Source organism: Myxocyprinus asiaticus, chromosome 9, assembly GCF_019703515.2.
Source record: "Myxocyprinus asiaticus isolate MX2 ecotype Aquarium Trade chromosome 9, UBuf_Myxa_2, whole genome shotgun sequence".
In the NCBI taxonomy this organism is placed as follows: Eukaryota; Metazoa; Chordata; class Actinopteri; order Cypriniformes; family Catostomidae; genus Myxocyprinus; species Myxocyprinus asiaticus.
Genome location: NC_059352.1, coordinates 47,944,626 through 47,971,156, shown reverse-complemented (window position 1 = coordinate 47,971,156; position 26,531 = coordinate 47,944,626). Strand labels below are relative to the sequence as shown.

The following is a 26,531-nucleotide window of genomic DNA, read 5'->3' as shown; positions in this document are numbered from 1 at the left end:
ACAACTTAAAACCCTGTACTTCCGCAAAAACGTCAAATTAAATAACTTTACAGCTCACATAATACATGAGTTTTAACAGAAGATTTAATGTAAGTGCTTTAATAAAATTATAAGCTTCACATTTCTGCCTTTAAACCCTCAAAAAATTGGCCCCATTCACTTCCACTGTAAGTGCCTCACTGACACCGCGGAGACTCACAGCATGTGAAGGCTCATGCTACTCTCTGCGATCCACACACAATTTACCACGCGCCCCATCGAGAGCGAGAACTACCAATCACTACCATGAGGAGGTTACCCCATGTGACTCTACCCTCCCTAGCAACCGGGCCAATTTGGTTGCTTAGGAGACCTGGCTGGAGTCACTCAGCACGCCCTGGATTCGAACTCGCGACTCCAGGTGTGGTAGCCAGCATCAATACTCGCTGAGCTACCCATTTTAGCGATGAAAGTGGTGGCTAATACCAACTTACCACAGTTTTATATTAATAACAGTTACTGTAACTGTGGTATTGTGGCAGAAACTGTGGTTATAACAATTTTGTTACTGCGCTTATGAAGGTGTTTTAACATTCCTTGCATATGTTTGTGAAACATTCTGACTAACGCTAACAAAAGTGAAAGTGAAGTTAGTCTGCATTAGCTTGTGTTTAATGTTACTCATAAGGACAAATTAACTTGTCAAATAACCTTGGACTGCAACTCATATTTTTAAACATTAAAGCTGAAAAACCCGTTTTATTATTGACGATACATTATGATAAGTGATGTTTACCAAGGTACACTGTAAACCCTAATGTTGCCATTACTGGAATAATCAAGTTGCCTTAAAGGTGCACTCAGTAATTTTTTTCCTTATTAAAAAAGTTGTTGCTTACTAGATGAAATAAATAGTAATTTTGAAACATAAGTATAAAATCATGAGACTCCAGTTATATCAGTAACCTTATAAAAGCTGTTTTATTCTACATGGAGAGGGTCCACACATGGGGGCGGCCATGTTAGAATCACATGACCAGCTGAATACTTCTCGCTTAATCTCAGTAACCGTCCTGTTATTTGACACTTTCACTCATTGATTAAAGTAATCATGGCTGACTGTGAATAGTGAATTTCTACAATGGCATCTGAAACTGAAAACTATTGATTTTAAATAATGCTGCATCCAAGCCACTAGGTGTCAGTGTAAGTCCAAGACGACACAAAGACAAAAGTTACTGAGTGCACCTTTAATTAAACATTCCTTGGAATGTCAAGTTTTGGGCTCATAACTCAAATATCTAAGTTCCTAAAACATATGTTTCTTATAAATCCACAGACTTAAGATTTTAAGTGTGAAGAACTCAAACTGAGTACAAAATTGAGGCTTTGGGGAATACACAATGCCTTAATATAAAATTAAAATTATTTAATTATGTTTCCTTGGTCAAAGGGAACTTATGGGGGCATTTAAATAGTTGTTATTAAGAATTCATAGAGGTTTTAGCTCTTTTGTAGTATTATTTATGTTATTTTGGTGCAAATAGTTGTTTCTTAAGATGTCACCATTGGGTGATCTCATTTCTTCTTGTGCATGTGCAACTGAAGTACAGGTGCCTACGTATTTCTGTGGAGAAATACGTTTATTTGATGACTGACCTACAATCATTTATAATCTTCAATATTTAAGCTGTGTTATTGTATGACCTACATTTGAGTCCATTCAATTACAATTATTAAGTAGAAACAACAACATTTATATAGCAAATCTGAGTTAAGTCTACTTGGATCTGGTTACCTTAACTTAAATAGTTAAGTTCATTCTATATGAACACCAAGTGAACTTAATTACACAAGTTTTGGAGAAGCCATTACTCAGTTTCATTGAGGGATTTTCAGTCTAAGCACGACGTGTTAGTATTATTTTTGTTTTTATAGGTTGACACATAACTCGCACACAGTTTATGCTTATATTATTGTTCTTGTCATATGATATGCAGAATCATAGGAAGGCTACATCATATCTGTCACATAATTCACGACCATCAGCCACGGACAACAAACACACAGTCAATTACATTCTTCCGCTTTTTGTCTTTCTTCAGGAAGTTCTCATTATTTTTGGGAAGTGCAAAGCTTGTAATGACAATCTCTGTTCTTGTAATATCAAGACTTATGCCCAGAAAGTCTGACCAGCCTATGATGCAAAACCCTGTGTGCAAAAGTCGCAAGTACAAACAAAGGATAGTAAGAGGGCCAGACCAATGACATTTCCATCATTAAAGCGCAGCTAAAAAATAAAAAAAAAAGACAAGAAATTAAATATATGAATCTGTCATTTTAGCACAGACACTTCCCAAAATTACACTGATAACTGTCAGGGTGTGGCTGTGTTGTTCAAATGTTGCTCTGCCTCTGAAATGGCATGAATCCAAACAGTTGAAGCAGCATTTATTCCAGTGTCAGATCATCCGGACATTAATGCAGAACTCATGACAGCTGGTACTGAGATTAAACCAAAGTGATTCCCCAGTAAATCCAATGTGCTCCATCTGACAACTGATATAAATTGTTATACTTGTCCCATATATTCTCTGTCTCTCACTTTCTGTTAGGAGGTGTAGAACTGTCAATACACCTCCATTAGTTCCATGTCAATATATATATATATATATATATATATATATATATATATATATATATATATATACATACACACAGTATAATAATAATAATAATAATAATAATTTTATTTATCACACATCATACGTTAGCACATATACAGTGAAATTCTTTTTTTTTCTCACATATCCCAGCTAAGCTGGGGTCAGAGTGCAGGGTCAGCCATGATACGGTGTCCCTGGAGCAGATAGGGTCAAGGGCCTTGCTAAAGGGCCCAACAGTGGCATCTTGGCAGTGCTGGGGCCTGAACCCCCAATCTTTTGATCAGTAACCCAGAGCCTTAATCGCTGAGCCACCACTGCTGAGCCACCAGTATATATTACAACTGGCATCAACTTATATAAACAGTATTGTTAATCCTTTTACTATTAGGATTTAAAAGGACAGTAAATAATACTTCTGGTCTAAAGTGAAAAGTCAACCTGTGATGTTCATAAAACAGACGAAATATATAAATCAGTCTAATGTCACTGATGCTGATGAGCAGTTTAATTTCTTTATTAATTTCTTTGTGCTTTATCACAAATGCTGCTTACTGTTAAAGACGAATATGATGAAAATAAATAATTTATTTACATCTGAACCAAACGCAACACAGAGATGGTCTGTACGATGCACTGATAAGCAACAACCCGTTTGACAGCTGATTACAACAGATTTCATAATCCCTACTGCAGAAATTTCATGTCAGATCACCCAGCTCTTTAAACAATGAGACAGAACCAAAAACACACCTACACCTCAGAAGCACGCACAAGAGCTAATCGCCATACGAACAGCGAATCGCGCGCACATCCTTGATTTTGACCCGTCAGATTCACCCAAAATATACACACACACACACACATGGTAAAGCATGAGTTCTCAGACAGGTGGAAGTCGCTCTCTTTTTTACCTTCAGTTCACTTTCAGTCCGTTTTTCTGAGCGCTACTGGCACATGTGGCTGCTGTCACTTCGAGCATTGGAGACAATAAAGAGAAGCGCGAGGAGGGAGGAGTATTTGGGGCAGAGTTTGGGCCACCAGTGGCTTCAGAGTTCCTGAATGACGTCATTAAAACTAATAAAAGTCTCAGCGAGTGGATCTCACGCCACTGTTAAAAATGATGAGATATTGTGCAGCTAAATTAAAGTAATTTTAAAAAGTAAGGAAATTGAAGTTGGGAAATTGCTTAAAACTCGTATAGAGTAAAATTATAAACATTACAATTTTAAATTATGATATTATTCGGAGAAATTTGAGGAATTGTGATAACCCTTGAAGTTCATTAGGATGTATGCAGTGTAAAGTGTACCGGTGTACGATTCCCCCAAATTATATGATCAATTTAAATTAAAAATAAATCTTGAATTATAAGTTTGAATTTCAGGAGAGATGGAATAATGGACGGGATGAAGATGGGGACTTTTATTGTGTACTACAATTCACAGGCCGTCATTCATCAATAAAACATATTTAATATGATTAAGAGTAACTTGAGGGCGATTACACTGTCGTGGAATTCAATTTCTTCCAGTTAATCCCCATAATATTTCACAAATAATTTGTAAATATATATATATATAGTGTTTTTATAGTCAAAACAAGTGAATAAATCTACCAGTGCTGAAGAAGTAATCCAAAGTATTTAGAATACGTTACTGACCTTGAGTAATCTAACGGAATATGTTACAAATTACATTTTACAGCATGTATTCTGTAATCTGTAGTGGAATATATTTCAAAAGTAACCCTCCCAACCCCATATATATATATATATATATATATATATATATATATATATATATATATATATATATATATATATATATATATATATATATATATATATATATATATATATATATATATATATATATATATATATGAATGTTTAGATGATAAGTAATATTAAAGTATTTAAAAATATATTTGTTGCTATTATTCACATTTATTTTGTTAAAGGGATAGGGATAGTTAAAGGGATAGTTCACATCTCAAAAAAATTATTAAAATAAGTGATGCTATGGTCTTGTATTTGGATTGTGATACCGGATCAATGGCAATTGACAACACAATTAAAATTCCAGCCTTGTTTGGGAAATATCATATACATAAAGAAAAATGTATGTCAAATATTCCAAACATTAGGCTATTTTCCATTGATCTTTTATGATTCATTAGTTTCCCTAAAGAATTATACAAAAGCTAATAAGACATCTCTATTTTGGAAAAAACTATTTTGTAAGGAAGACGGCTAATGTATTTATGTTGGAATATGTTACATGAATAAGGTCTTGCAAACATGATTGCTTGATTGTACTTGCTTTATGGCTATTTATTCCCCTGTTAAATATCATAATAAAAAATTATAATAATAAAAATGTGCACTCTGTCACTTTTGTCTTTGTGTCGACAAAACCTCTATGAATTCTTAATAACAACTATTTAAATGCCCCCATAAGTTCCCTTTGACCAAGGAAACATAATTAAATAATTTTAATTTTATATTAAGGCATTGTGTATTCCCCAAAGCCTCAATTTTGTACTCAACAGTTTGAGTTCTTCACACTTAAAATCTTAAGTCTGTGGATTTATAAGAAACATATGTTTTAGGAACTTAGATATTTGAGTTATGAGCCCAAAACTTGACATTCCAAGGAATGTTTAATTAAAGGTGCACTCAGTAACTTTTGTCTTTGTGTCGTCTTGGACTTACACTGACACCTAGTGGCTTGGATGCAGCATTATTTAAAATCACTAGTTTTCAGTTTCAGATGCCATTGTAGAAATTCACTATTCACAGTCAGTCATGATTACTTTAATCAATGAGTGAAAGTGTCAAATAACAGGACGGTTACTGAGATTAAGCGAGAAGTATTCAGCTGGTCATGTGATTCTAACATGGCCGCCCCATGTGTGGACCCTCTCCATGTAGAATAAAACAGCTTTTATAAGGTTACTGATATGACTGGAATCTTCATTTTAATGTGAATGCTCATGATTGCCTACATATATTACAAAGTAAAAATTCATGTCTTAAGAAGTTAAACTTTTTTAAATTATTGAGTGCAGCTTTAATAAATGCCTGAAAAAAAGGCGAAATGCCCGAAGTTCTAACTATTTGAGTGGCCAATCAAAGCGTCGCAAGCTCATTAGATTTATGAGTGACGTAAGCCCCAGCCTATCAGAGACAAGCCATCACTTGAGGGGGCGTGACTAATCATGTTTCGTGTAGTCAGGTGTAGTCACCAACCAGTCGACTTTAGGGTCCTTGCATGTATTTTGATACCTGATGTAAACGCTGCTGTCTTATGAATGAAAAAGCAAGGTTGGATATTGAACAATTGTTTGCCTGTAAAGTTTGAAGATACCGCATATCTCCAATAGTTTATTTCCAGCCTAGCGATGAATGACTGACTGGAAACAGAAACAAAAAGGCTGAAGTTATTCTAAATGGCCAATCAGAGCGTCGTAAGCCCCTTCGAATTTTGAGTGGCGTAAGCCACAGCCTATCAGAGACGAGAATTCACTTGAGTGGGAGTGGCGAATCATGCTTTGTGGAGTCAACGAGCGCCTATTTCAGAAGCGGCAATAATTGAATAATTTCGTCAGACTGTCGTCTCCTTTCCAGCCTAGAATTAAGATGTTAGTCGTGTTCGAATTAGACTATCTTTAAATGAGGGAGAAGCGACTTTTATTATGTAAATACATCCGTACGTCATTCATGACGTGTGATCAGCTGGTACTGTAAAGAAAAGCTTTGGCAAGTCAACTTAAAAATGTTATTAAATGTGAGAGGTGCTGCGTGATTTTTATCATGTAAAGAAACTGTAATATGACCAACGTGACTGTAACTCTCCGGAACTGACGCTCACCGTCAATACCGATAGTGCGAAATCCATTGACAGATGAACACCCATCCACATGCATAACAATGGTAAGTTATTGCTATATCTGCTTTCGAGATTTACATCAAGCATAAATGTTGGGCATGTATAATATTAATAAATTATACAGGTACTTGTGCGAATAATGTAAATCGTTCACGCGAATGTCAAATTCTGCATTACAAGGAGTCCTCAAATACTTAAATGCAACATTAAATAAATGCATATATAGAACAGTGTGGATTTAAAAATAAATTGGAGTGTATAGCAGTTTATTATAGCCTTTTTAAAGCTCAGTGGCTCTTTGTAGCAGATTTTCTCTTTCGTTACCCTATTAACCTACATTAAATCACTGTCAAGGACTCGAAAGGGCACGTGTTTCAGATACACTCATAATTGCATGATTAATGTTAAACATATCAACCTAGTTTGGCATGCATATTTTTCTGTATGCCTTCTGCATTATGCATTAATATGCATTGGTTTTATTTACAAATGAAATAGTTAGGCCTCATCTTAAACAAGGATAGTGTTTAATAATATTTAATATTTCTCTTATTAATATTATTCCTGAGGTCTGATCTGCCAAGGGTGACTTTATTCCGATCTGTCTAAAGTAATGATTAAATAGAAACACAATATGAGCAATAGTCCCCAATGTCACCTACAGGGATATCAGAGTTGATGCGCCAGGACAGAAGCGACATCCTATCAACTGAGATAGCTGTAATGATGATGATGTCTCGGGTGTAGAGGAGATCGGACTCATCTATACTCGTTCAAGCGATGCCAGACACTGATTCCGATTGCTTTGTTTGTGGGCACGGAGCCTGGTTCTTGCAGAGTGGAAAAGAGCCAGAATACGGATGCATTTGAAATCAACAAATGTTATAAAAAATCAAATCAAAGTATTTAGAAATGATCAGTTCTGTAAGCTTGGATATCGGTTTAGTTAATATGGGAGTTTTGTTTAGGTAATGAGTGTAATATTATGGAAGTCTTGAATCCTGTTTTATATCGAATGAAAAATTGACAGAATGAGGTTTCATATGTGCTTTAAAGCATCTCTGCTTTAATGGTCTGTAGGACTCTGAAAGAAAAGTGCAAACAGAGAGGAAGTCATTTACACAGTGAAATCAGAGCAGAGCCAGGTAAGCAAAAAATAGACTTCATTCTGCTTTTCAGACAAATTTTTGTTGCAATGAGAAATGCAGCATGTAGGAAAAACTGGAAGCAGTGTCAGAAATGATATTTTACATTAAGTGGCAAAATTTGCCCCTTGGATTTGATTTTCAGGGGCATTTTTCTTTTACCTTTAAAGGAATATTCCGGGTTCAATACAAGTATTAAAATACAACGAAAGCATTTGTGGCATAATGTTAATTACCACAAAAAATTATTTAGACTCATCCCAGTTTTCTTTAAAAAAAAACAAAGATCTGGGTTACAGTGAGGCACTTACAATGGAAGTCAATGGAGCCAATATATAAACATTAAAATACTCACTGTTTCAAAAGTATAGCCACAAGACATAAACAATATGTGTGTTAACATGATTTAAGTGTGTTAAAATCACTTACTAACCTTTTCTGTGTAAAGGTATAGCCTATTTTACAACTTCGTTGCCATGACGACGTAATGCTGCAAAAACGACTATAAAAACAATGATTTAAACAACTTTAAAGCTCAAATAATGCACAAGTTTTAACAGAAGAATTAATGTAAGTGCTTACAAGCTTCACATTTCTGTATTCTGTATCCAAATTTGGCCACATTCACTTCTATTGTAAGAGCCTCACTGTAACCTTTTTTTTCTTCTTTTTTTTAAAGAAAAGGAGGAATTTTTGTGGTATTCAACAGTATGCCACAAATGCTGTTGATTGAGCTTTACTTGTATTTAACCCAGAATATTCCTTTTAAGAGGGCCATTTTTTTTTCATTTAAATTTAATCAATTTATTAATGCTAATTCTTAAGATTGAGAATGTATTAACTCTTATCCCTCAAATGAAATCAACATCAACTCATATTTCATGCAGTAATATGTATGACTAAGACTATAATGGAAAATTAAGAACTACAGTGGCAAGTATGTGAACCCTTTGGAATTAGCTGGTTTTCTGTATTAATTGGTCAAAATGTGATCTCGTCTTCATCAAAGTCACAAGTATAGACAAACACAATGTGCTGAAGCTAACAACACACAAACAATTATAATCTTTCATGTCTTTATTGAACACATCCCATTAAACATTCACAATGCTTTGGAAAAAAAAGTAGGTGAACCCTTGGATTTAATAACTGGTTGTAGAAGGTTCGTTGTCAGGGCAATCAAGGAGTCAGGAGGCAGCGAACTGTCAACGTGAGTATTTTTATTACTCTTCAGCGTCGTTCATAAAACATAAACAAAAAGGCACTCAGTGGCCAAATAGTGGCTTCTATCGAGCACACACAGGTACAGTCTCTCTCTGTCACTCTGACGCCTCGTGCGCCTTTTTATGTCTCCCTCAGATTATTCTGAAGAGTGCCTCCAACACCACGTGCTGAGATGTTGCACAGGGGCACTGCTTCCAGATATCACATTGCATAGTCCACCAGAACTAATACAAAGCTATGCCTGCATGCCATCCATTCTGATGGCCCGACAAGGTCCATGCCAATTCTCTTGAAGGGGACCTCGATCGGCGACAGAGGGCGCAATGGCGCTTTTGGCGTGGCCGGTGGATTTACCAACTGACATTCACAGCACGCCGCACACCACTTGCGTCTCTGTGAATGCCTGGCCAAAAAAAAATAGGCCATTATTCGGTTCAGTGTTTTCTCGTGACCTAAATGGCCAGCCATTCCGCCTGGAAGAGGGTTTCCCGATGGCTTTTTGGTACTAATAACTGGGTTGTATTATCTTTTGTTTGAGTGTCCTGTGTCACTCGATACAACCGATCTTTAATAATTGAAAAATATGGGTATGTGAGTGCGACGTCAGGCTGGAGCTTTTGACATCGATGACTCACTTGGTCAAACGTGTGTTTGAGAGACTCATCACATGACTGCTCCAGGGGGAAATCCCCCCCCAGGGAACCCCCTGAGGATGGGAATTCCCTCTTTTGCGTCATCTTGATGTGGAGCAGACGTAGACGGCCCTGGCACCGCCTCTCCAGCCAAAGCATTGCACGTCACACACCGAGATAACATTTTACAGGACCCATCCACACATTTCCCTTAATAAATTCTTAAAATCAGGCCAATTTATTCCCAAAATCAGTGGATGAGTGAGGCGGGAATTAACCGCGGACTCTACTCTATGCTGTTTTCCCCTGAATAGTATCTCAATGGTAACCACCGGATACATGTGAATATCCCCATGCACACACCACATCCTCACCCATGCCCAATGCCCCGTCTTGCACCAAGTGTTGGTGAATAGATGTTTGAGAACAGCCTGAATCCACCAAAGCTTGGTATGCATCCCCTTTTAAACACACTGGTATATGATACGTCCCTTCTCGATCAGGGGCGGCCCGCGGAGCGTCAGGGGTCCGGACCAGTGTCGCCACCTCCATTGCCGAGCACTGATCCTGGAAGTGCCCGGCTTCCCCGCAGCCCCAACAGACTGGCCCAGGCTTCCCTACCTCACTCATGGGGGCAGTCCCATCAACCTGAGGAGGAGAGCAGCGAGAGACAGGAGAAGTGAGGGACACAGACACGGGGAAGGACCCCCTAGATCGGTTAAGGGTTTTGGGTGGGGCTCCTCCCCACCTCCGGGGAGTCGGAACAGGATGGATTGGGGGGGGGGGGTTGAGAAGCAGGGAAGAGAGAGAAGGAAGAGCTTCTGGTTTGCTGCCTCCCGGAAACGCCGCCATGTAGTCCTCGGCCAGCTGGACTGCCTCCTCTAGCGACACCAGGCGGTGACACTGGACCCACTCTGCCATCTCTCGAGGAAGCTGGGAGGTGAACTGCTCCAGTGTCACCAGATCAACAATCTCCACGGTGCCAGGGCTTCCTCAGCCAGCAACCATTTCTGGCGGGCATCCTGGAGCTATTGTGCAAAAGCAAATGGGCGGCGTGTTTCCTGAAACTCAGGGACCGGAAACACTGGCAGCTCTGTTTGGGAGTACGGCCAACCCATTGCACGATGGCCCTCTTCAGGCCTTTATACTCGAGGAGGCTGCCAGCAGGAAGTTGCTGGGCCACTAGCTGTGCTTCCCCAGGGAGTAGCGTTAACAGGCGGGCCGTCCACTTGTCGGGAGGCCGCTTCCACACTTCAGCAGTCTTTTCAAAGAGGTCAAGGAAGGCCTCGGGATCATGATCTGGCCCCATTTTGACGAGGGTCACCAGCGATGTGGGCTCCGGGGTCGCAGTTCCGGGGTCGCAGCTGCAGCCCCCTCTCGGTCCATCAGGCTCCGGAATGCGAGCCTGGAGCAGGAGTTGGAAATGCTGCTCCTGCTCCAAGCGTAACTCCATGAGGACCTGATGTTGTGTTTGCTGGATGCTGGCGAGGGACTTGATGACTTCGCCCAGTGGTGAAGACTCCATGACGACGTTGTCCTCCAAGAATTCCCAGGTTTCGGCACCAATGTTAACGTGAGTATTTTTTATTATGCTTCAGCGTCATTCATAAAACATAAACAAAATGCATTCAGTGGCCAGGTAGTAACACACATAAATGAGTAAAGGCTTCTATCAAGCACACACAGGTACAGTCTCTTTCTCTTTCTGGTCTCTCTCTGTCACTCTGATGACTTGTGTGCCTTTTTATGTCTCCCTCTGCCATCACTTCAACAAGAAACAGGTGTTAGAGATAATGACAACCCAGGTGACGAGCATTACTGCTCTCTCTCCCGCAGACAGACACATGACCAAGCCCTCATCACCACACTAGTTGATCCTCCTTTGGCAGCAATAACCTCATCCAAGTGTTTCCAGTAGCTGCGGATTAGACCTGCACAACGTTCAGAAGGAATGTTGGACCACTCTTCCTTACAGAACTGCTTCAGCTCAGCCATATTCTTAGGATGTCTGATGTGAACAGCTCTCTTGAGGTCATTCCACAGCATCTCTATTGAGTTAATGTCTGGGCTCTGACTGGGACACTCCTAAAGGTGGATTTTCTTTTTTTTGAAGCCATTCTGTAGTGGATTTACTTCGATGTTTAGGGTCATTGTCCTGCTGCATCACCCAACTTCTACTGAGCTTCAGCTGGCACACAGCCATCCTGACATTATCCTGTAGGATATCTTGATAAACTTGGGAATTAATTTTTCCCTCTGATGGCAAGCAGTCCAGGCCCAGAAGCATCAAAGCAGTCCAGAATTATGATGCTCCTTCCACTGTACTTTACCGTTGGGATGATGCTTTCATGTTGGTATGCGGTGCCCTTTTTATGCCATACGTAGTGCTGCGAATTCTTCCCAAACAATTCAATCTTAATTTCGACAGTCCACAAAACATTTTCCCAGTAGCGTTGTAGAGTGTCAAGGTGGTCTTTGGCAAACTTCAGGCATGCAGCAATGTTTTGTTGAAAAGCAGCGCCTTACTTTGTAGTGTCCTGCCATGGACACCATGCCTGTTTAATGTTTTCCAGAAGGTAGACTAATGAACAGAGATGTTAACCATTTCCAATGATTCCTTCAAGTCTTTAGCTGTCACTCTTTTTTTTTTTTTACCTCATTGAGCATTCTGCAGTGTGCCCTTTGTCATCTTGGCTGAACAGCCACTTTTAGGGAGAGTAGCCATAGTAGTAAATCATCTCCATTTATAGACAATTTGTGGATGGATGAATATCTAAGCTCTTCGAGATTACTTTGTAATCCTTTCCAGCTTTATGCAAAGCAACAATTCTTGATCGTAGGTCTTCTGAGATCTCTTTTTTGCGAGGCATGGTCCATGTCAGCAGATGCTTCTTGTGAATAGCAAACTCAAAATGTTTGAGTGTTTTAATAAGTCAAAGTAGCTCTAACCCACACCTCTAATGTCGTTTCATTAATTGGATGCCAGGTTTGCCAACTCCTGACTCTAATTAGCTTTTGTTGATGTCATTAGCCTAAGGGTTCACATACTTTTTCCAACCTACCCTGTGAATTTTTGAATGATGTATTCAATATGTACAAGAACAATACAATAATTTGTGTGTTATCAGTTAAAACAGATTGTATTTCTTCATTGTTGTAACTTAAATGAGGATCACATCAGATTTTAAGACAAATTTATACATGAATGCAGTTAATTCCAAAGGGTTCACACAATTTTTCTTGCCACTGTATATCAGATGTTACAAATAAAGAGATAAAACAACATAAGAATTTAGTACAAGTACCCACATTTTGAAAAAAGCTGCCATTTTTGCCTCGAAAGCCACTGGTATTGCTGCACTGGTTGCATACACTGTTTGTTTTTTTGGAGATGCACTGATTGTTATTCAATGTCAGTAGAATCGGATAAATGAACTCCAGTGAAGCGTCACTACAGCCAAAAGGACCTCATGTCGTTTCTGGTGAGAGTCTAATCTTTCTATTTGCATCTAGTTTTGCTGCTTTTAAAAAAAATATGCAAATTGCGACAATGAATTCTGTATCCACTGCTTTTTGTGTTCATTTCAGGTGTCAGGTGTATCAGCTGTTTATCAGAAATGTTTTTGCATTAGGAATTTAGATTCTGGAGTGCATTTAGTGTTCAGTATAGAAGTAGCATGTGTTTGAGGGATGCTTGAGGTGTACATTGAGCAGTACTCATGGCCTGATTCTTCTCTATTCGCTAGATATGCACACATTTAATAATAAACGCCCTCATTAATATCCTCCAGTAGTCACCAATCCCCCTTCTCACACATCCTGTCCTACTCTGAAGGAATCTGAGATGCTTGTGTTTATGTCTCACTCTATTCCTTATTATTGGAGCTCAATACAATGAAAAGGGGGCATATCATACATTGTTTTTATTATTTTTTTTATTTACTTACTTTTACCCCCTGAGGTCAACCTATAATGCCAGTAAAGTTTTCTGCACCTAAATGTAGTTTTCCATGACCATTTTCAACCCACTCTTTGAAATAAACAGTCAGTTTTTTTGCTGCAACACCTTGAAAAAATGCCCCCTTTCCATCCATCAGCCTGTCTTCCATTTGCAGTGTCTGTCTTTGTCCTTATTTTGTCCTTTTGTCCTTGCCTAAACCATGCACATTCATTCATACTTCCTCTCCATATTAGAGGTGGGGCGTGTCTCACCTCTCCTCCCCTCTTTCCCTCTCAGGACTGCACCTGTATCTCCACCCACTCACAAGTCCAGTCAATCAGCATAGAAGAGCAGTATGAAGACATCAGCCAACAGTTCTCGGTCAGTATAGTCTCATAACAGACTATATGGCTTCAGTTATTTGGAGACATCAGGTGTTGACATTTGTCCGGTGTTTACACTGACAGTTCGGTTACTGCATCGTGAGTTGTTGGCAGGGTTGGGCAAATCAGAAAGTAGGAATTAGTCTTCCTTTTAATTCAGGAGGTGGGATTTGAGTTTAATTGGCCACACACCACAGGATGTTGAATTTGAATTTGAATTGGAATGACAGGAAGATTCAGAGAAATTCAGCACAGTTACATAACAGAGGAATTTTGTTAGTCCAACATGTGAAAAATAATAAATAATTGACTTTATTATTGTGACTAATTATAGCTATTTATTTCCTGATATGTAGAATATGTGTTTGTAAAATATTGAAACGTAACCACAAATTGTCCTTGTTTGTGGACCACAATATTTGGGATAAATTATAGTAATCAGGGTCCATAAAATGAAATTGAATTTAATAGTTAATTTAATTATAATTAATACTATTTCATTATTTATTTTTTAATTATTTAATTATTTTTATTAATTATTATTTTAACAATGTATTATGTAAATTCAATGGAAATTTCCATGGGATTTCAGTTATTGATTATTAATATCATCTTATGAGTCTAGAAATACACCAAATGTTGTGTATGATAACATGTTTATAGGAAAAAAATGGAAAAAATATTCATACTGGGAAAAAAATGATAATCAAAAACTAGAGAGAGACCGATATATCGGTTTGACAGATTTATCAGTGCTGATAGTTGCTTTTTGGAAATGTTGGTTATCTGCAAAAATATATGCTGATAGTTGCCGATAGTTTTTTCTTTATTCCTTCATGTTCTTATGTGGCCAGTAGTAGAGGATCCATATTTTTATCCTCACTTAAATCCATATTTTGCCATTTTGATTAGATAATCAAGTGTTCTCAATTAAAGTGAGGGTGTGCAAAGAAAATGCGACTTTATCGAAACGTGCCATGTCAACACATTGTGTTTCCAACTATTTGTAAATAATAATAAACCTTTAAATTTGGGATTTTATCCATTTTGGACTCTTGGGTCTGAGCCCGCCATAGTAAGGAAAAACTACAAATTCTTTTAACATTTTACAAATAGTTTTTAAAAACCATCGGCGGATTAATCGGTTATCTGCCTTTTCCACAACTAGTTATCGGTATCGGCAAAATCCTCTATCGGTTGACCTCTATCAAAAACTGCACTTATACTGTTATATGGATTTCTTTGAATTTCATTAAATTGTAATTCTACTTAAATTCAAATTGGAATTATAATTCTGCATCTTGTTCGCTACCTTAATTCAAGTACATGAACTGAACTGGAATTTTATAGGCAGTTTGAATTGCCTGCATGCTAGTAATCGTTCTGTTTGACTGCAGTATCCAACTGAATCAGGCAGTGGATTATGTGAGCTGCACTATCTGCTCTCCTATTGGTAGTTGCCACATTGTTTCTCTCATTTGCCTAAGTAAACTTTTGTCAACTTTGTCTCAACTTTATTGAATCGCCAGTGGTTGCTGTCACCAACTGTCACTGAAATGAATGACTTCTGGTTGCTTTGTCGCTGCAAATTATTGTCAGTGTGAATGCGCCTTTAGGATATATTCCTTCAGAGAAATCAGTTCTTAATCAGTCTTACTCTGTCTTAGCTTGGGACATGTCACAGATTGACAGATCCAAGGTTCGGATTGTTGTTCTGTGTGTGGCTTTGACTTTGAGTGGGTCCATTGTGTTGGTCATCACAAAGAAGTTTCTCTATTCCATTTGTTTGATAGAAAGGTCGCTTGTTCCATTGTTAACCGTCTTTGGTTAAAGGATAGGTTCACAGTCTGCCTGTAGATATTTATAGATATTTGAGACATATAGAGACAATAGTTCATGTCCACTTTTTTTCAAATGCTACAATGTGCCATGTTAACTAACAATAGGTAGTTAAACATAAATGATGATGAAAGCCAAAATATTAAATGCCATGGATCAGTATTTCCTGAGTAATCCATTATTTTGAGAGGGGTGTCAAATTGACAGTTTTCGCCTATGAATTTGTAGTGAAACTACAGGTAAAAAACTAAACTTAGAAAGGTGTCAGCATCATTCTTTTATTTTGACACAAAGATAGGTAGATCTATTACTAAAATCAGTTGACTTCAGGAGATAGGTGCACTGCAACTTGGAAAAACAACACACAAAATTGACATATAATGCAACGAGGAGTGCTGAAGTCAACTGATTTGAGACCATCGGGGCATTTTTGTCTTTCATTTTTGTATTTTCGATCATTTTGGTTGTGTTAATGCCAACGGCATAAATTTTGCCAAAGGTGTGAATTTTGATATTTTAACCTCAGTTCCTATAATACATCTATAATACACTGTGTACACAAAATAGTAACACTCAGGACCTTAAGGACAAAAATGTCCCCATTGAAACCCATTAAAACTGCAACATTTGATCCCAGTGCCATTAAAGCATAAAATCATTAATCCTATGATATTACGGTTTCATTCCGGAGCCCTGGCTTCAAAATGTAAAATTTTTTTTTTATATATATTCCACCAGATTGCACCATTTTTCTCATGATTAGCCTATGGAGCAAATACATACTTTTTTCCTATTTTCTATTTGCTGTATTATAGAGCACTGCAGGCCAATTGAATAAATGATGCAGCTAATATTGTGTGGGTGTGTTGGTATGGATGTCAGAGAGTGTTTGGTATGTGTGTATTGAGAAATGTGTGTGTGTAGAAAAACAACAGTGGCATAATGTAAATAAACTGGCATTTAAAGGGTTAAAATCCTGAAAATTTATGAATATTTGGTAGTTATGATCAGGACTGATGTTGGTTAAAAAAAATGTACTCATTGAAAGTGGAAAATAATATTATTATGGCAGTTTTTTGATGCAGAGTTTTGTCCTCTAAGGACCCCTGAGTTATTTTTTTTAATTGACGCACAAGGGTTAAAATATCCTAATATCCTTTCAGTTTCTGATTTAGAATAAATTTCCTTTTTGTATCTCCATTTTTAAGACCCTATATGGTTAAATCACAGAGATATGAGACTCTCAATGTGGCTACAATGCGTAAACTGTTAAATTGGATCCATTTTCAATGGTCGAAAACCTAATGTGGGTCACATGGAATGAAGCTAGTTTTTCTTGCCCAACAAAACAAAGTTCTTTAGTACAAATAATGTTGAAATTAGAAATATGACTTTATTTATTCACATAAGACAATAATGTCAAAATTTTAAGTCCAAAATTACACTATGATAAAGAATAAGTGCACATGTGGCTCTTCAAATGCTATATCTATGTCTTTTTGTATTCCAGAAATGTACATATGCAAAGCTCTGGAAAGCATCATTAGAGGTCCAAACATCAGAGGAGCTGAAACTCCACTGTATTTGAACTGATTTTATTCTTTATTCTTTTTATTTTTTTTGCCCTAAAAGTGTCTGGGTGTCAGAGACGGTAAATCAAAGAGATCCCAAACTTGACTGGATGGTTGGAGTTTATGATGCGTGATATGTGTTTGTTCATATGTGGACGTATGTTTGTGTGCCTTCATGTGTGTGTGACAGAGCAGTGATGTCTCTCCGTGTTCTGTGTTGACGGATGAAGATGACATCACAAATCTCTCCACTGACCCCGCGCACTATCAGCTGCTCTCACAACTGGGTAGGGACCATCGCCTAGCTTTTCCCAAAAAAAATGGATTCTCAAAGTCTCATGTTCATGCAGTAAAATGTAACTTTAACTGACAAGTGTTAACACATGTTTATGTGTGTAAATGTGTGTGCAGGGCAGGGTTTCAATAACCTCAGTCAAGTGAGCATGGTGCGCCACACACCCTCTGGTCGTCTGGTAGCAGTGAAAAACACTAACCTGGACGAGTGTACAGAAGATGAGCTGCTGCAGCTAATGGTACAAACACACGTACATACACATACTTTCTAGGCCTTTAGGTTTCTCTCATTCAGACATAAATACTTTGTATAGTTGTTATTATAGTGTTGTGTTGTGTGTTCTTTTTTCAGAATGAGGTTTTGTTGTCCAGGCTGTTTCGTCACCCAAACCTGCTGACGTCCAGACTGGTGTTCAGTTCCTGCTGTCAGCTGTGGGTGCTCTCTCCTCTCATGAGTTACGGTTAGTGTTTAGTGTCATCTCTCTCTCTCTCTCTCACTCTTATATTCTCTCTCTCTTCTCATTTCTCTGTCATTACATTTATCTCTCTGTATATGTCTCTTTACAGGTTCTGCAGACTCTCTTCTGAGGTTGTATTTTCCTGATGGCATGAGTGAGTCTTTGATCGCATATCTGTTGTATGGAGTGCTGAGAGCCCTCGAGTACCTGCATCACATGGGTTATGTGCACAGGTGAACACCTCACAACTCCATTACACTAATACGTCACTGCAAAGAAACCTGTTCTCTTCTCGTCTCATCTCGTCTCGTGTTGTCTCATTTCATTTCGGCTCTTGTTTTCTACCCTCTTCTCATCTCATGCTGTCCCTTGTCTTCTCTTGACTTGTCTTCTCTCCTTTTCTCATCACATCTTGTCTCATCTTGTCTATTCTTCATGTCTTGTCCTCGCTTCTCCTCTCATTTTGTCCTGTCTCTTGTCATTTGTCCTGTGCTGCAGGGGTGTAAAGGCGAGTCATGTGTTGTTGTCAGCAGAGGGTCGTGTGTGTTTGTCTGGTCTTCAGAGTGTGTATAGTTTGATGAAGGATGGGAAGAGGATGAGAGCTGTGTTTGACATGCCTCAGCACAGTCCGTCACTGCTGCCATGGCTGAGCCCTGAGCTACTGCGACAGGTGACGCACATACAGACACACAACACTCCCAACACCAAGTCGGTTTTAGATTGAAGGTGGCAAAACCATGCTGCCTTGTAAGATACCTTGTTTAGGAAATTTGTATTGTAGGCTCACTTCATGAAATACATTGCTACGAAGATGGCAGATGGAGTCAGCATACTGAAGATGTTCTGTGATATCTGTATTTTTATGGGCTTTTCCTCATTTTTGATTGGATTATTACTTTATCTTAAGCTGCATTTGAACTGCAAAGTTTAAAAGCCTTGTTTTATCGCAATGGTTGATTGACAGGTGAGTAGGCGGCCCCCCACTGTTTTACTAGGCAGGATCAGGACGTATTGGTGTTTACGCCACAAGGATGATGTGAAATGGATATTGATATACATTTTACATAATGTTATATTTAAATAAAGTTTAATAGAAACCTTGATATAAATATGTCTTTATGTATCATGCTAGTTTGGCTGTAGTTAATGTATATTTTGAAATGTCAAATAATTTCTGTATTTTTGAATTTAGAAAGAAATTGCATACTACACAGTAACCTTTAAATATGTCTGTTATGATTCCAAAAATATATATATTTTAAAATGTGTGAACAGTTAAAAAGTTCTTGAGTTACAATATAGTTTTAGATGGTTATAAATGTTTTATAAGCTTAAATTCCACCGGGTCAAAATCGTCCCTCTAATGCAAAAGGTGTATGCAGATTCTGAATGCAATAGGAGTGTTAACGCCAGGTGTAAACTGACTATTTGAGTGTCATGAGAGATCATGATCTATTGTATCTCTCTCACTGTCCATGAAGGATCTTCATGGATATGGGGTGAAATCAGACATCTACAGTCTGGGAATCGTGGCGTGTGAGCTGGTCAGTGGCAGAGTGCCTTTCCAGGACATGCCACCTACCCTGGTACAGCAATTCATCACACTTGGGATCCAATGCATTTGCAAGGCTATAACCAAGAGTACTAAACCCTGATTCACTGTTGTTTTGTTTTCTGCTTCAGATGCTCCTTCAGAAGTTACGGGGATCTCACTCTTGTCTCCTTGATCTCTCTCCTTACCCGCTCGGTGACCTGGGGGCGCTGAAAGTGTCTCGCTCTGGCGTGGACTCTGGGATCGGCGAGAGTGTGGCGACCGGAAGTCTGACTCGTACCGCTACCGCAGAGAGATCCCAGAGCCCCGCCCCCAAAAACCACTCGGCTACACTGCACAACCTGGTCCAACTGTGCCTGCAGCAGGAGCCTGAGCGCAGGTAGAGACCAAGAGACCCTTCCCAAACCTGGGAAAATGTTCTTTGAATTTGATCATGACTGTATTCTGTGTGTGTGTGTGTGTGTGTGTGTGTGTGTGTGTGTGTATTGTGTGTTTTAAGGCCTTCTGCGACAGCTCTCCTCACCCACCCCTTCTTCAGACAGGTAGATTCCATATTTCATCACTTTCCGCAGTTCATGCAATGAGACAGTGTGCTTTAAGTGATGTCTGGCATGATAGAACAATAAATATCAGCCAGGTCGACTCATCTGCAGATATTTTGCCATTTTGTTTGTTTAAAAAAAGCAAAAAACCCAATCACAGAAAGACACTTACAATGGAGGTGAATGGGCCTTAAAAGATTGCATGCAAGTAGAAAATCTGTTTTCGCATTATCCGTTAATGACGTTTCCTCTATGTTAACCTTTTATCAAGCATAATCAGTGTAAGATCATGCCTGTCAACACGCTCATTGACAAGTTCTTTGTGTCAGTTCAAAAATATTTTTGAATTAATTTTGGGTAAATATTGTGTGAAAGAAACGTACATTTAATTTAATCAGTATAAATATGAATATAGCATTAAATATATTTAAAGATATAGATTATGAGTAGTATTTTTGAGTCACTAACAGTACTAAACAGAATTGCAAATTATTTATTTTTTTAAACAAGTTTCAATCACTCCCCCCTAGAGGTAGGCCGATATATCGATATTAATCGGTGCCGATAGTTGCTTTTTGGAACTATTGGTTATGGCAAAAATCTATGCTGATAGTTTAGTTTTTATTCCTAATTTTTTTATTCTTTAGCAATAAATCTCATCTGGTGAAATTATATCTAATACTATTTTCTGTATATAAATACATACATAGAGCATTGTAATGGAGAAAAGTTTCTATCATTTTTTAAATAAAAGGCCCCAGTGTAGTTCGGGCTTGTTTATAGTAAAAGTCCTACGTTATGCGTCAAATAAAAAATTGGACCGATTTAAAAAAAAATATCGGCCGTTTCCATCACTTTAGATATCGGTATCGGCAACGTCTACAATCGGTTGACCTCTACCCCCCCTTCCCCCATTGGTTAGACAAACAGGTAGTCCTGCCCCAATCACATGCTATAGATTGTGACAGACTGGTTCCGAAAGCATTTAATTTTCTTCATAGACTAATATATTTTTAATGATAACTTAAACCTTAAAAAAGAGTGGGGGCCTGGGTAGCTCAGTGGTAAAATATGCTGGCTACCACCCCTGGAGTTCGCTAGCTCGCTAGTTCGAATCCCAGGGCATGCTGAGTGACTCCAGCCAGGTCTCCTAAGCAACCAAATTGGCCCGGTTGCTAGGGAGGGTAGAGTCACATGGGGTAAACTCCTCATGGTCGCTATAATGTGGTTCGTTCTCGGAGGGGCGCGTGGCGAGTTGAGCGTGGTTGCCGCGGTGGATGGCGTGAAGCCTCCACACCCGCTGTGTCTCCGTGGCAACGCGCTCAACAAGCCACATGATAAGATGCGCGGGTTGACGGTCTCAGACGCGGAGGCAACTGGGATACATCACTGATGTGAATCACTACGCGACCACAAGGTCTTAAAAAAGCACATTGGGAATTGGGCATTCCAAATTGGGAGGGGAAAGGAAAAAAATAAAAAAGACAGACCTACCGTGAGCTCAAATGAAGGTGTCAAACGATGGCATATGCTCCTGTTGGAGGCACCAGTCCATGTTATTTCAGTTTTATTTTAAAAAGAAATATGTTTAATAGTGGAATTCCTTGTTAAGAACTACACTACCCATGATCCTGCAGTGAAACGCTCCACCAAACAGAGAATATTGGCAAACAAAGTGCGGCAAAAGAGCTCTGCAGCAACCTTCCACTCCCATGATGCACTGTGTATAGCACAATCGAGTTGCTCTCTCTACACTCTTAAACATATATTTTACCCAAAAATTTAATTTCTCTCATCATTTACTCACCCTCATGCCATCCCAGATTTGTATGACTTACTTTCTTCTGCAGAACACAATTTAAGACTTTTACTAAAATATTAATCTGTTTCTCATCCACACCTATCATATTGCTTCTGAAGATTTAACCACTGGAGTCATATGGATTACTTTTATGTGGACCTATGTGATTTTTGGAGCTTCAAAATTCTGGTCACCATTCACTTGCATTGTATGGACCAACAGAGCTGAAATATTCTTGTAAAAATCTTAATATGTGTTCAGAAGAAAGAAAGTCAGACACATCTGGGATGAGTAAATGATGTGTGTATATATATATATATATATATATATATATATATGAATATTTAGCAAGAAACGTAATGTATTGATTATACACTTTAAAACAATAATTTTATATTTTCCCAACATTTTCTATTCAATTACTTAATTCGTAATGCTTCATGGGATTGTATTTCATGCAACAGCCATTTAACAACCCACCCATACTGGTTGAATGCTAATATCATATAATGTTTTATTTGTGTAGAATTTTATTTGATATATTTGTGTGTGTGTGTGTGTGTGTCTTACAGGTGAAAAAACATACGAGAGAATCATTTCTTAATTTAATGTATCCGGCCGTGCCAATGTCCTGCCCTCCTGACACGCCTCCATCCGAAACACCAACACAGACCTGTAACACCCCGTCTCCCACCCATACTGAGCCAGAGGACGGGATGTGGGACTTCTCTTAAACCCCATTGTCTTTCTGTTTCTATCCCTCAATATCATATTTTCATTTTACTTGTGTCATTCTCTTTACCCTCCTTTTTAAAAAAAAAAACCCAAAAAAACAATTACCTCCATATCCTTCTACATTTGGTTTTTAACTCTATCTAATACAAGACAATCCAACAGTTATCTCAAACCTATTTACTGTGCTGTATTTACTCTCTGTTTGCTGTATGAGATTCTACCAATCGCTAAAAACGTTTTAATTTGTTATACTCTGGGATTGCTTCTTCTTGTACTAATGTATTGTTGGAGATCTTTCGATCATGGTGAATATGTCCATGTTATGATCGGAACTTCCTCTTTAATGTTCAACGGGTGCGTTCACATCATGTCGGAATTACTGTAATTACAACTTGGAAATGCTACTAGCTGTTCACGTCCTTGTACTCGCATATGATCAGTGCAATGCATCAATGCATATGTTTCGATGGCAACACTCCTAATACCAAAAAAAAAAAAAAAAAAGGAAATATTTAAAAGAATGTTTCAGGTTCAATACAAGTTAAGCTTAATCGACAGCATTTGGGTCATAACGTTGATTTTCAAAAAAAATATTTTGGACTCGTGCCTCATTTATTTAGATAAAAGCAACAATCATGGTTACTGTGAGGCACTTACAGTGGAAGTGAATGGGGCCAGTGCATAAATGCTAAAATATACACGGTTTCAAAAGTATAGCCACAAGACATAAACATTATACATTTTAACATGATTTTTGTGTGATTAAAATCTCTATTCAACATGTTTTTGTTGTGATAAAACCATCACGACAACAAAGTTGTAATACTGGATATTGAACTTTACAAATATATGGTTAGTAAGTATTTTTATAACGGTAAAATCATGGTAAATCGTATAATGTTTATGTCTTGTGGCTATACTTTTGAAACAGTGTGTATTTTAATATTGATGGATTGGTCACATTTACTTCCATTTTTATTTTTTTTATATCCCCTTTTCTCCCAATTTGGAATGCCCAGTTCCCACTACTTAGTAGGTCCTCATGGTGGCGCGGTTACTCACCTCAATCCGGGTGGTGGAGGACAATTCTCAGTTGCTTCCGCTTCTGAGATAGTCCGCGCATCTTATCACGTGACTCGTTGTGCATGACACAGTGGAGACTCACAGCATGTGGAGGCTCATGCTACTCTCCACAATCCACGCACAAATTACCATGCGCCCTACTGAGAGCGAGAACCACTAATCGTGACCACGAGGAGGTTACCCCATGTGGCTCTACCCTTCCTAGCAACCGGGCCAATTTGGTTGCTTAGGAGTCCTGGCTGGAGTCACTCAGCACACCCTGGATTCGAACTTGAGACTCCAGGGGTGATAGTCAGCATCAGTACTTGCTGAGCTACCCAGGCCCCCAGTAATTGTTACTTTTATTTAAATAATCATATGAATTAAAGTTGTTTTGTGGAAATCAACATTATGCCACATGCTGTCGTTTGAAATTGCATTGAACCCGGCCGCATGCTCCTCACTGCATTATTTATTTAATTCAACTTTATATGCTCTTGCAAAATGTTTAAGAACAAAGATTGTGCACTGGCTGTAAAAAAATGACATATCAAATATAAGTAATTATAATTAAGTTTAACTGTTGAGGCCGCTGCTATTTTTGGTTCTTTTTTTAACAACGTGTGTTTCCTGTTTTACGAGTTCCCAACTTGTAATTATAAGTTAGACAAAGGTGTGAATGTTTTTTTTACAAGTCAGAAACTCCAGTAATTCTGGCATGAAATGAATGCACCAAACGTCCACAGCAGCCAATCGCGTCAAAGAGATAGCAGCAAATCACTGGATTTGATCACGCCAATGAGTGAGGTCATCAAACTGAGCCGAGAATGCCGGGGATGTGGAGTTCACGTTTGAATGTGTATCAGCGAAGGTTATTAAATCAATGTTTCTGGTTCAGTACAAGCTCTATTGACCGCTCCTGTGACGCTGTTTATTACCACAGAAAATAATTTTTAACTGTCCCTCGATATTAAAAAGCAAACAAAAATTGTGTTTACTGTAATGCACAAAATTTGTACTGTTTTGAAAGTATAGGCATAAGACATATACATACGTGTTTTTATGAGACTAGTGTGAAAGTCACTCACTAATCTCTCTGTGCAAAGTTATGCAGCACTCAAAAAAATTTACTTTCACTATCATCAGTTTTACTCAATCCTCCCATGTAAATTAACTGAGCTGATTCAACTGGTCTTGTCATGAGTATGTTTTCTTTGGTAAACTGAAACTGGGCAGAGGATTTCTAGTTTGGCATTAAATTTTGTTGGGTTTACTTGATTCAGTTAGGTTCCCTCTACTTGAAGTTTTTAAGTTGAAATTGCATGGTAATATTAATTTAGGAAAACTCATTTCAAATATGTGGAACCACTGTCTATGATTGAATCAGCCAAAAAGTTTTTTTAAATGGGTTTTTCAACTCACGTCATGACTATGTAAAGCCTGTAAAGTCTTTTACTTCCACACAATATGATACCAGAAAGGGACTGTTTACAACAAGAAAAATTGGTAACGCATGACCAAAAGTTAATCTGCTTAGAAAAGTAGTCCCATCGCTTAAAGGACAATTTAGACATAATAACCCTCATTATTTTATGGAAGAATGAATAAAAGTGCTTTAACAAAATTACAAGCTGCCCATTTCAGCTCCTACACTTGCCTCATTGACTTCCATTGTAAGTGTGTGACTGACTGTACACATGATTTTCATTTTTACAAGCTTAGGGACGAGTTGAAATTATTTTCTGTGGTAATCAACAGTGTTTCCGAGATGCTTTTGCATTGAACATGGAGCATTTCTTTCAATATGCCACCCTTGCAATCTGTGTGAATTTAAAAAGGGTGTCTTTGTGTTTATGTGAGTGTGTTTACTCTGTATTCAGATGGCATTCTTAAAGTCCTCTTGCTCTCTTTTTAGAAACTGTACATGTTTTAATCCTGTGAAGAAAACCATACCCTTCAACACTGCCTCAACGTAATGGTCTGGGACGTGATTTGAATGAGTCCTGATTAAACTGAAGGACTGAGCAGCTTTAACTGTGACCAATATTATTATTAAAATACTGATAGTCCTTTTACGTTTTATATGTTAGCTGTATGAAACATTTAGATATATGATAAATATATTCCTACTTCATTTCTTAACTCTTTGGTGTCCTGTCATTTTTTAAAACACCATATAATGCACTGGCCAATTTTTCTGTACAAATTCAAAACTTAAATGTGCAGATTTCCTTAATTTTCACCTAAAAGTAAGTGCTGGCACTTACTACACTTCTATAATACTCGTAATGAACTTTTACTCAGAAAAGTATATTAGTACCTGCGGTCTTCGACCAGCATGAGGCAGTCTTATAGTGTCCAAATACTGCTTTGAATGTTTTTAATATCTTGAACATCATGCAGTTTTTTAAAAAGATATGGAGTGCAAAATAAATAAATACATTTATGTCGGAATGACACGGAATTACAACACTGCAAGAATTGCAAGAGCTAAAAGTCGTAACTTGGCTACCATCATAAAAGTCATAAGAGTTTTTCAGAATATTTAATGAGCATCGTTTTTTTCAGAAACCGTTTTTTTTTTTTTTTTTTTTTTACAAGATCATGTGGATCATACTTTCCTCTTCATCAGCGAAGAAATATTGTAGAAATTGTGTAATTTAATTCGTTCCGCACTAATGAAATGTATGAATCTCACGGAAGTCCTAGCTTATGAATATTAAATACGCAAAGTGGTGTTTATCCAGTGAGCCTAACTGATTGGCTCACGGCAGACTTTAGTAAGTGGGCGCTAGTCATGAATATTAATTAGGATACA

General features: G+C 38.0%; 2 protein-coding genes across 5 annotated transcripts in view; one reads left to right on the top strand and one right to left on the bottom strand.

Moving 5' to 3' along the window:
- Positions 1 to 3,638, bottom strand: part of LOC127446073 (trafficking kinesin-binding protein 2-like) — a 31,018-nt gene extending 27,380 nt beyond the window's left edge. For all 3 annotated transcript variants that reach the window (XM_051706709.1, XM_051706711.1, XM_051706710.1), the window contains exon 1: positions 3,557 to 3,638. The gene's annotated coding sequence lies outside the window, so the exon portion shown is untranslated. The remainder of the gene's footprint in view (positions 1 to 3,556) is intronic.
- A 2,562-nt stretch (positions 3,639 to 6,200) lies between these two features.
- LOC127446532 (STE20-related kinase adapter protein beta-like) lies at positions 6,201 to 25,837 on the top strand. 2 transcript variants are annotated; one of them, XM_051707515.1, is made up of 13 exons: positions 6,201 to 6,579; positions 7,616 to 7,680; positions 12,957 to 13,018; positions 13,774 to 13,857; positions 17,460 to 17,556; positions 17,681 to 17,802; positions 17,916 to 18,024; positions 18,131 to 18,254; positions 18,520 to 18,691; positions 19,503 to 19,607; positions 19,705 to 19,952; positions 20,073 to 20,115; positions 22,489 to 25,837. In XM_051707515.1, the coding sequence occupies exons 3-13, from the start codon at positions 13,007 to 13,009 to the stop codon at positions 22,648 to 22,650; spliced, it is 1,278 nt and encodes a 425-aa protein (XP_051563475.1). In that variant the 5' UTR covers positions 6,201 to 6,579; positions 7,616 to 7,680; positions 12,957 to 13,006; the 3' UTR covers positions 22,651 to 25,837. The 2 variants fall into 2 exon arrangements, with proteins under 2 accessions (XP_051563475.1, XP_051563476.1); XM_051707516.1 differs by having other exon boundaries at positions 12,954 to 13,018.
- The last annotated feature ends 694 nt before the right edge of the window (positions 25,838 to 26,531 follow it).

What these genes read in the sequence shown, in the direction of transcription:
- LOC127446532 (XM_051707515.1), top strand. An exon ending in ATGAGCTGCTGCAGCTAATG is followed by an intron (nt 17,803 to 17,915) that starts GTACAAACACAC and finishes TTCTTTTTTCAG; the next exon opens with AATGAGGTTTTGTTGTCCAG. An exon ending in CAGCAGGAGCCTGAGCGCAG is followed by an intron (nt 19,953 to 20,072) that starts GTAGAGACCAAG and finishes GTGTGTTTTAAG; the next exon opens with GCCTTCTGCGACAGCTCTCC.